A 10,697-nucleotide genomic window follows, 5' to 3' on the forward strand; every position below is an offset into this window, starting at 1 on the left:
CTCTTTAATACAAGAGAAAAACACCCAGCCTCCAGAGCTTGTGGCAGATAGGAGTTGTCATCCTACAGATACCGGAATGGGGAGAGCCAAGGACTCCTAGCACTGACAGAGAGAAAACAAGTCAGTATCGTCCTTGCTTCAGGACCCCGTCCAGGGACGACACTAACTCAGCCCATTCTGTCTTGCCACCTGCTGTCATTGTTCCATCCTGCAGTCTTCTTATCAGCCATCTGTCTTCTTTTTTTTTTTAATGAGGTGGTAAAAACCGTAATCAAAAGCATCTTAAGAAGAAAGGGTTTATTTGGCTTATGTATCCTGAGTTACCAGCCATCAAGGGAAACCCAAGAAGGAACTTTGGGCAGGAACTGAAGCAGAAGCCAGGGAGGAATGCCACTGCCTGGCTTGCTCAGCCTGCTTTCTTACACAACTCAGGACTACCTGCCCACAGGTGGCCCCACCCACAGTAGGCTGGGCCCTCCTACATAATCACTAATCAAGAAAATGCCCTATGGACTTGCCTACAGACCAACCTGAGGGAGGCACTCTCTCAATTGAAGTTCCCTCTTCCCATACGACCCTGGCTATGCCCAGTTGACGGAAGAGTAACCAGCACACCCTCCCAGTGCCCAGAACACACCTTCATGGCTTCCAGGGTCCCGTGCCATAAGTTCCAGGCCGATCAGACTAAGGCCAGTGGACACAGCTGTGTGCCAAGACAGGCACTGAGCTCAGCGGTCACCCGCTCACCTCATTCCATCCATGACCACTCACACATGCGTTAGCCATTTCCATAGCATAGCAGCTGTGACTTGCCATGGGCTGCACCAAGTGCATGGATCACTCCTATGACCTCCACGATGACCCCAGGAGATTGGCACTAACATTGGATCCATTTTTCAGATAAAGAAATTGGGTGTGCAGAGCTTAGGGAAGTCTGCCTAATGAAAACACAGTTTGACCTGAGTCCCTACTTTGAACTCCATGCTATGCTGTGCGCTGGTGAAGAAACGTGGAAAATTGGAGTGTGTATGAGTTTCTCCCAGAGTCTTTCAGTCCCCACAGTCTGTCGCCCTCATGTTCCCTCCCCCGTGGAAGCCTACTATGGGGAGAGATTTATCATCATCATTCATGTTCTAAGGAGAATAAAGTCAGATTTCAGGGATGTATGAATTTCAAGAATTTGATATTTGACTTAGATTTCAAGAGCATTTCAGACTAGGTATGGTGGCTCAGGCCTCTAATTTCATCACTTGACAGACGGAGGCAGGAGGATTAGAAGTTCAAGGTCATCCTCAACTACGTGGCAAGCCAGCTAGCTTGAGCTACATGAGATCATGTCTCACCTGGAAGGACCAGACGGACAGACCATGAATAAGAGAACTCGCTGGGCAGGCATGAGGACCTGAGCTCAGATCTTAACTATGTTAAGAGTCAGGCATGACACTCACACACGCCTGTCACCATGGCACTGTGTGTGGAAACAGGATTGCCAAGGCTTGCTGGCCAGCAACCTACTTCCGGTTTCAATGGCAGACCCTGTCTCAAACGAGACAGGTGTGACAGAGCAGGACACCCAGCACCGTCCTCTGGCTTCAGCACTGGCATGTACACCCACATCCCAACACAAGCACTTACACACACATGTGAACCTACACACCTACACCTACACAAAAGTTCCCATTTTAATAATAGTAATAGAACAACAGTAATAATAAGTGTGTGTGTTTTAATGCCATTGGTTCAATACTTCAACCCCGGTGTCTACAATAGTCTCTAATAATTGTTATCAGTAGTGGCGGCTAAGGGAGAGAGAAGGAACGAGGTTGAGACTAATTACTGTGTCAATAATTACTGTGTGCCACTTGACTCGATCCTTTGCATTTATTTACATCTCATTTCATCTTCTCGAAGGTGAGGTGTTAATGAGACCAAGTGAGAGCATGCTAATTGTCCTATTGAGGAGACAAATTCCTCGATATTAAGTGTGTGGCACAGCTAACCGGGGACTGCGCTGAGGTTTCATCCTTAGCAATACTGACCCCATAAAAAGCGCTCTTCTTAACCCTCTACCCCAGGGCTTCTACATGGAGGTGTTTTCATGATGTTGAGGTAGTCACACCCCACAAGCTTACCCTGCGGAACACGATTCATCTGTCACAGTCCCAAAGCCAGCCTATGCCTGTGTGTGATCCATCTATAGCCTCTTCTGATGTGATCAATATGCCCGTCTGTGAGGGTTAACAAACATCACCTGACTGCATCTGGGGTTTCCTAGGGAGCAAGTTTCCAAGTGTGTGGTTCTGTAGGGATTGTTTAGCCTCTGGGCACACTTCTGAGGGTTGTGTTAGTTAAGTTCATTGAAGAAGACCCATGCTAAAGTGAGCAACACCATTCTCCGGGCTTGGTCCTAGACTGCATGGGAAGGCAGTTCTCTCTCTCTCTTCTCTCTCTCTCTCTCTCTCTCTCTCTCTCTCTCTCTCTCTCTCTCTCTCTCTCTCTCTCTCTCTCTCTCTCTCTCCTTCCTGATGGTGGGCACGTTCTGTGACCCTGACTGTACTGCCTACCCTGGCATCAAGGTCCATCCCACTGAAAGACCTAATAAAACCTTCCTTCAGTTGCCTTTATCAAGTAATTTGTCTTAACAGAAAACTAATAAACTCACATGCTGGCAGTCTCTACTCTGGCAAGTGGCAGTATTAGTAAATGCAATTAGCCACCCCTCCCTGCGTGCCCCCCAATCCAAACTATTTGCAACTCTTCAGGCTGGTGTAACAGCTTCCTGTATGGACTCAAACCAGATGAACCACCAGGCTGGTCCAAAGTGACCACTAGGATGCTGCTTGGGGTATGTCTTTAGTAACTTTTTCTGCATTAGTCATCTTCTTTTTCTTCTAGGGATTCTGATTATATACGTTAGAGCATTCAGTATCAGGCCGGAGGATAGGTCCCCATGACCCTGAGTATGGTTCTGCAAATTCTTTCAGTTTCTTGGCCTGGGTCACGTCTTCTGATCTTTCTTGATGTCCAGAACTTTTTCTTCTAGCATCTCCAGTCCACTGCCAAGCTCCTCTGGGGAATTCAGTTATTGTGATTTTATTTCCATAATTTCCCTTCGGTCCTGTCACAGTTTCCCATTTATTCGTGTGTTTGCTAATACTTAATTGAACAATGGACATTCCGGGTGGCCTAGTGTCTACTTTAGACTTTATGAACTTCTTTTGAAGAATGACCATTCCCATTTTAGCCCATCGTTGAATTGCTGGTTAATCACTTTGAATTTTTATGGGCTTGTGTCATGTTTGGTTAGTGTAGGACTGTGAAAATCCATGGGGCTTCTCAGGCTCCTCCCACTGCTGTCTGCTGTAAAGAACTGGTCAGACTTTACTCTTCAGCTTTGCTAGCATGGTATTGTCTTACCTTAGAACACAGCTCTTTTGGTCTTCGTTGTTGTATTGTTTTGAGACAGGGTTTCTCTATGTAACAGCCCTGCCTATCCTGGAACTGGCTCTGTAGACCAGGCTGGCCTCAAGCTCACAGAGATCCACCTGCTTCTGCCTCCCGAGTGCTGAGATTAAAGGTGTGCGCCACCATGCCTGGATAGGAGACAGTTCTTGTTCTTCTCAAGCTTCACCTTGTTGGTGTCTTAGCTGAATGCCAGCCACAGTGATGGAGGGCATTGATGAGACCAATCAGCCCTGTCTGTCTCAACTGCAGCATCCCTATTCAACTCTTGACGTTGTTGTAGCTACTGACTTACAGGTCCTGATAGAGATCCCAGCCCTGTTCTAAGAGTTATGGCCGACTCCCTATATCCCCTCCCTGCCCAGCATCCTCCAATGTCCTAACCCTCAGATCCAGCCACTGGTATCCCCATACCTGATCTCTGTGTTTCTACCCAGCAGGGCTGCCATGCTAGGCCTTGGGGAATTTCTTTGGCCGTAGAGCTTTCCCTGTGAGTTACTCTTCCTGGGAATCTACCGCCGCTCATCCTCTACTGTCACCACTTGCCACCATCTGCATCTGTCTTTCTGGCCATTCTTGTAGAGAGAGTATATGCCTGTCACTCATCACTCCCTCCTGAGGGTGGAAGTCTTGTCTCTGAGTAGATGACCTGAGACAGCAGATGCTCCCACATGCCCAGATGCCTTCACTACCTACTCTCCCAGTGACATACGAGACGATCTCTGCATTGGCTACTCTTCTACTGCTGTGATAAAATGCCACGACCAAAGGCAACTTCTAGAAGGCAGAGTTTATTCGAGGTTACAGATACGGAGGAAGGGTCCATTATGGTAGGAGAGGCACAGCAGCAGGAAGCCAGAGCAAAGAGCCAAACGGAAGTGGAGAGAGGTCATAGACTCTCAAAGTCTGTGCCCAGGGACGTACTTCCTGCAAGAAAGCTCCACCCCCTAAAGGTTCCACAACCTTCCCAAACCTGACCACCAGCTAGGGACCAAGTGTTCTAGGGGACATTTTATGTCCAAATTGCCACATTCACTGTGACCAAAACCCATCTCCAGTGCCTGTAACCTTAAAGTATCCAAGGAAGGGAAGTGATGAAGAGAATGGAATCTTAAACTGGAGCTGCAGGAGTCTCCATGCAGAGCCTGAAGTCACGGATTGTGGGGGAGACGCTCAAGCAACTTTAAGAGCTTATTGCTTGTTCGCTCTTCCCCGAATCTGCACTTCAGGAGGACTCTGGAAGGTGCGCTGGTCTTCTGACTGTAAATGTGTGCCCTTAAGGCCCAGGACAGGGCTTTAAGCCTAGCAGAGGTCAACCCTGTCCAGCTTGAGTCCTCTGACAGAGTTGAAGCGAAAGCTACGAGGAATCTAAGCCATTGTATATGTGAATCTAGACTGCCTAGAAAGTTCTTAGCATTTCAAAAATTCAGACTTTCCTCGAAATACTGGGTTTATTTCAGACTAGAATAGAGTGTGTCCCAAGTTTTACCCAAAAGTCTATAGAAATTGAGAGTAAATGATCTTGCTGATGGTTTGCTTTTTTTAAGGTTTTCTCTTTGTTTTACATTTATTTATTTACGTAGTGTGTGGGTGCGCGCGCATGCATGTGTGTGTGTGCGCATGCGTGTGTGTGTGCGTGTGCATGTGTGTGTGTGTGCATATCCACACATGCATCCAGTGCTGTGTTTGTAGAGGTCCAAGGACATCTATGGGAGTCAGCTCACTCCTTCTATCATGTGGGGTCTGAGCAGGAGCTCAGGTCTTCGGGCTTGGCAGCAGACACCTCTGCCCACTGAGCCAGCTCGCCAGCCCTCTGTCTTCACATTAAAGCACTAAATTCTCATCTAGTGTGATTTGCATTAGATCACATGTAACGTAATCTAATGACATCGGAACATCTGAAACCATAAATAATTTCTTCACCATGTAAACGTGGACACTGCCTTTGGCCTGTGACTCAGAGCAAAAGTCACAACATTCCAGACACAGCACAGTCAATTTCTACTCTGTCCCCCTTCAGTATCTGGCCAATTTTTAATATAAAAAAAGTCCAGTAATTTCATATGCTATAACCAGTGTTTGATTAATGCAGCCCTTTTTAAAGGATTATTCTGAAAATGAACATATTCGTTTCTTTCCATGTGCTCTTCATGCAGATGAACTGTCAGCATCATAAATCGGGGCACTTTTTCCTCTTAAAAATTACATAACCTGTAGATAAATTCAAATATACCTTAGATGCAAAGCCACCAGACTCAGAGAGAAACACGCAAGCAGTCATAGCGCCCTCTACTGCTGGAAGGTCAAAAGGCCTCAAATGAAAAGCTAGAAAAGCAGAGGGACAGGAAGTGGCTCAAGGAGAGCCTGCATTTGTGCGCGGGGAGGGTGGGAGGGAGAGAGAGAGAAAGGGAGAGAAGAGGGGAGAGAGGAAAGGGAGGAGAATAGATGAGAAAAAACAAGAAGAAATGCAAGGGGAAGAATCTATCAAAGAAAAACATGGAGGGACAATAAGTAGAATATGTAGAGACAGAGAGTAAGAAAATTAAATACAAATATCAACAAAGGTGGGGGCGGCAGGATGACTTAACAGTTAAAGCCACCTGCAGCCAAGCCTAAGGACCTGAGTTTGAGTTTGAGCCCCAATACCCACAGGGTGAAAGGAGAGCATCTGATCAGCTCCTAAACATTATCCCTGTCCCCCCACACACACCACAAAAAATAAATAAATAGATAAATGAAACTTTAAAGAAACTTTTTTAATCAACAAGAGGAAATAGAAATTAGAAGCAAAAGTTAATCCAAACCTATAATATTCTCAAATTCATTCACAACCATGACAGTTCATCCAACCATCATCCTTAGAATTTGGACAGTATGATAAATAGAGAAAAATTCTTACCTGAAAAAAAATGTAGTGTGTGTGTGTGTGTGTGTGTGTGTGTGTGTGTGTGTATGTATGTGCATGGGCGCGCGCACGCTATACAGTACAATTACATTTTTGCATAGTCTTCATTCATTTTATTCAGGTTCTCAAAGGAGATGTTCACGCAGACACTATTTATAGTATGGAAATTATAAGCTGCAGTGTGCAGAGCCTTCCTGTGATCACTGGTTAGAATCCGATGAGGCCCCACCCTGTCCCTTGTTCAGTCAATAAAACAGGGATATAAGCTGTACTCTGCTGGCAGGGTTGAGTCCTGTGTGCCCCCTGAATGAGTCAGATGGTTTTTAGAGACACAGGGCAGCAGGATTTCAGCCCTGAGGCGCATTGCCCCAACCCTATGCTTACTGGAACCATACAAAGCAAGGGGGAGTTACACAGGCTAAGGAGATCTGTGAACACAGACTGCGATCAGGGAGTATTCACAACTATGCCTACCCATCCTTTTAGATGTTTAAACAATGTGTGGGCACTGGAGAGATGGCTCGGTGGTTAAGAGCACTGACTGCTCTTCCAGAGGTCCCATGTTCAAGTCCCAGCACTCACATGGCAGCTCACAACTGTCTGTGACCTCAAGACTGACATCCTCACACAGATACACATGCAGACAAAACCCCAATGCACATAAAGGTGTTGTTTTTAATGTTTAAAGTAGACACTTGGAGAGGGCCGGGCGATGGTGGCGCACGCCTTTAATCCCAGCACTCGGGAGGCAGAGGCAGGCGGATCTCTGTGAGTTCGAGACCAGCCTGGTCTACAGAGTTAGTTCCAGGACAGGCTCCAAAGCCACAGAGAAACCCTGTCTCGAAAAACCAAAAAAAAAAAAAATAAAAATAAAGTAGACACTTGGAGAGATGGCAGCGTGACTTTCCGCAGATGTGCACACTTGTCCATGCCCGTGTGTGTGCAGATGTGTGTAGGATACGGCGGGAGTGGGGTGGGGGTGGATGTGGATTCCAGAGGTCAGCCTCAGGTGGTGTTCTGCCAGCGCTGCCTCCTTGTTTCACTGGACTGGAACTCATCAAGTAGTCTGGGCTGCAGTCAGTCCTGAGAATCCACCGTCTCTGTCTTCCTAGCATTGGGATTGCAGGTATATGCGGCCTTGCCTGGCTCCTTCCTCCCTTTCTTTCGTCCTTTCTTTTAACATGGGTTTTGGAAATCATACTCGGGTCCTAGGGTTCGCACAGCAAACATTTTACCAGCTGAGACTCTCCACAGACCAGATGCCACCAGGTGTCGCTATTAAGCATTTCAACAGAGTTCCAGCCAGTGCAGTGGCCCTTTTTTTTTTTTTTGGCAAGCCGAGTCTACCTGGTTAAAAAAAAAGTGAATCCCAGGAGAGGTCACAGTATGGGACTGCACCGCTCCAGAGAGCTTCGGTGACAAAAAGAAAACATATATGCAGAGAATGTGACCTCAGAAGGAAGCAGTGCCAACACGGGGCCAGCCTCACCTTTCTTGGCTTCATGGTGCCCTACCTCCAGGCCACAGCTGTTGTTTAAGCCAGCGAAGTGACGTTTGTATCTTCACATCCTCACCTCCTTGTTTCTTTGAGATTCCATTGGCTGGGATGAAACAAAACTCCCCACCCCCATTGCTATATCATCCCCCAGAACCCCCCTTGAATTTGGCTCCAGCCCTGAAGCCAGGGGCTTTCAACTTCTGCAGCCCTCAGCCTTCCCATCTAGGCTTAGACGGAGGGAACTTGAGAAAGGTGTGCTCCAGGAAGGGTGCGTGAGCAACAGGGGATGAAATAGACATTTGCAATCTCAGGCAGTTGCTCTTGCTGCCCCCATTAAGGTTGCTTTGTACGTGTTCCTGTGGGCTGCTTCTGGGTTGCCAGTGATGAATGGCACATCTGGCTGTGCCAATTGGTAGTAACAGGGCTATTAGTGTGTGGTTCTAATCAGGGACTACTGAGCCACATAAAGCCAATATTTACCAAGCTCCATATGTAGTTGTTGTTGGTTTGCAGTCAAAGGACCCAGCCTCAACACTGGATCCATCTAGTTGTGAGGTCTTGAGCAAGCCCCACAGCCCCTGCGTGCCCTAGTCCTTCCTATTTAAAGAGAGGAAGTATGCTTGTTCCCCAGCTAGTAGTTTGATCCGAGCTCCACACTCATTGCTTCTCCTTGCTGTTGGGAAGCTTCCTTCTGACTCTACTATGAGGAGCCGGGCAGGATGGAGTTTAGGATTCCCATGTTCTGTGCAGTGGCTTCTGGCTTCTCAAGTGTCTACACACTTCAAAGCCAAGGTGGGCAGAGCAACTGGGATCCCCGTCTCACAAACCAGAAATGTGTCTCACTGCTCTGTGACGTCAGCCACCTGTAATCCCAGCTCATGGGGGGCAGATAAGGGTAGCTGGAGTAAGCCTGCCAGCTAGACTAATAAAATTGGTACATCCCGGGTTCAAGAGGGAAACTCTGCCTCAGTACATATGCTATGGGGAAAGGTACCTGATTTCAACACCCCCTCCCCCACATGCACGGGTGTGCACATACAAACACATGCACATATATGTATACACTTGCATATGTATACACCACATACAAATACATACACAAAAACAAAAGTTCTCAACCTACAAGAAGCAGTGATCTCTACTGCTGAGGGTGGGAAAATCTTGTAACTTTTCCGGGATTATTTTTAAATGGCATCCTGTAAGTTTGGAGTGAAGGCCATGGGTATCATAGCTGATAGCTGACACTGCACCCTGGAGGCCCATCAGTGAGTCCCGCTCATCAGAGCACTGTATTCGGCCCCTCAGATTTGTATGTGTCATTTCTCTGGATGCCGGCTCCTTGCCTCTCTCTGCCTTACTGACCAGTCACTAACGGTTTCTCTTCTCCCACACTCTCCCGCCCCTATGTCACCCTCTCCCTTCCCTGCCTCTCTCTACCTTCTCTTTGCTGGCTCCCGCTGCTCTCCAGTGCGACCAAGACCAGTGCATTCAGAGCACCAAATTCGTTTTGCAGGCCGCAGCCACTCCTCTGCTTCAGAGCGAGCCGAGCCTCACCAGCGAAGAGCTGCACATGCCTGGGAAGCCAGGCTTGGGCACCCCGTGTGCTAGCCTGACTCTGGGTCAGCCCACGCCACCCTCCTCCATGCCCAACCTTGCCACCGAGGCCACGCTCTCAGACATTATGCCCCTGAAGGACGAGCACGGGGGCCACCAGTTTCTGACCCCGGATGAGGCACCGTCACCGCCAAGGATGCTGGGGGCAGGCAGTCCCCTGACACATAGCCGCACCATGCATATGCTGGGCCTGGCCAGCCAGGACTCTCTGCACGAAGACTCCGTGCGGGGCTTAGTAAAACTCAGCTCCGTGTGACCTGCATGGCCAGCCGCGGGACCACAGGTGACAACAAACGGAAAGAAAACAATGGACCTAGCCAAGTGGACATTTTGTTTGGAATCTGCCAGATGGGCCGGGGAAGAGAGGCTCCTCTAGAGGAGGAGCCTGGAATGAACGAGGCTGCGTGGATGCAGCGCCCTCTGTCGGCTGCTCTTAGAACAAACACGAGGAAGGTTTTCGACACTGGCGGCCAGACTGAAATTGCACTTAATGTAACGCTACTAATTGAAATTGACAGGCCTTTCCATTTGTTCGTTAAAACAAAACAAAACTCCTAACGGGAAAGGCCGACCAGACCTGGGTTTGCATGCCACACTCGTGCTACAGTGGTGGTATACCAGAAGACACGCTGCTTTCTCTGTTTTCCTTCCTTTCCTTCTTTTTAATCTTGTGAAACTTTCCAGAGCGACAGACTGAGCACAAAGGGCGATGCCTTCCTGCGCGGACTTAGCTGCAGAGGGTTACTGGGGCCCGTCCTGCCAGGGACAGACATTTAACCTCTGCCAGCGCTTAGATGGGGTGTTGTATTGTGCCACCGTTTGGGAGTCCTCGCCTCCTGTGTGAAGAACCTCCTGTGGACAGCCAATAAAATGACTCCTCTGCTATTTTTTTGATCTGTATACAATTGTCCTTAACAGCTTATATACAAACAGTCATTTGTTTGTTTGTTTGTTTGTTTGTTTACATTATCTTTGGTAAGGAATAATTCAGCACAGCCAAAATTCAGATTTTAGGATTGTGGGATTACCGGGTGACTCCTGGGTGGGAGCTGAGCTTGCCAATAGTCCCCAACCCTTGACACCCTCCCCTTCAGGGTCTGTTTATAAAACAGGTTTATCAGGGTTTGCTCTACACTTAAAGCCACCCACACGGCTATTACATGTAGTAGGTGAAGGGAAGGGTACTCAGGAGAAGGGTTGTTGTCTGGCTGTCTTCTC

General features: G+C 48.0%; 1 protein-coding gene across 2 annotated transcripts in view; it reads left to right on the top strand.

The window, feature by feature from the left end:
• The window catches only part of Zdhhc14 (zDHHC palmitoyltransferase 14), a 247,066-nt gene extending 236,651 nt beyond the window's left edge, over positions 1 to 10,415 (top strand). The window contains exon 9 of one of the 2 annotated variants that reach the window (XM_075950352.1): positions 9,334 to 10,415. In XM_075950352.1, the coding sequence (XP_075806467.1) occupies positions 9,334 to 9,735 (402 nt within the window). In that variant the 3' untranslated portion in view covers positions 9,736 to 10,415. The remainder of the gene's footprint in view (positions 1 to 9,333) is intronic. The other variant, XM_075950350.1, reaches the window with a different exon arrangement.
• The last annotated feature ends 282 nt before the right edge of the window (positions 10,416 to 10,697 follow it).

The sequence above is a fragment of the Microtus pennsylvanicus genome, chromosome 1, assembly GCF_037038515.1.
Source record: "Microtus pennsylvanicus isolate mMicPen1 chromosome 1, mMicPen1.hap1, whole genome shotgun sequence".
Taxonomy (NCBI): domain Eukaryota; kingdom Metazoa; phylum Chordata; class Mammalia; order Rodentia; family Cricetidae; genus Microtus; species Microtus pennsylvanicus.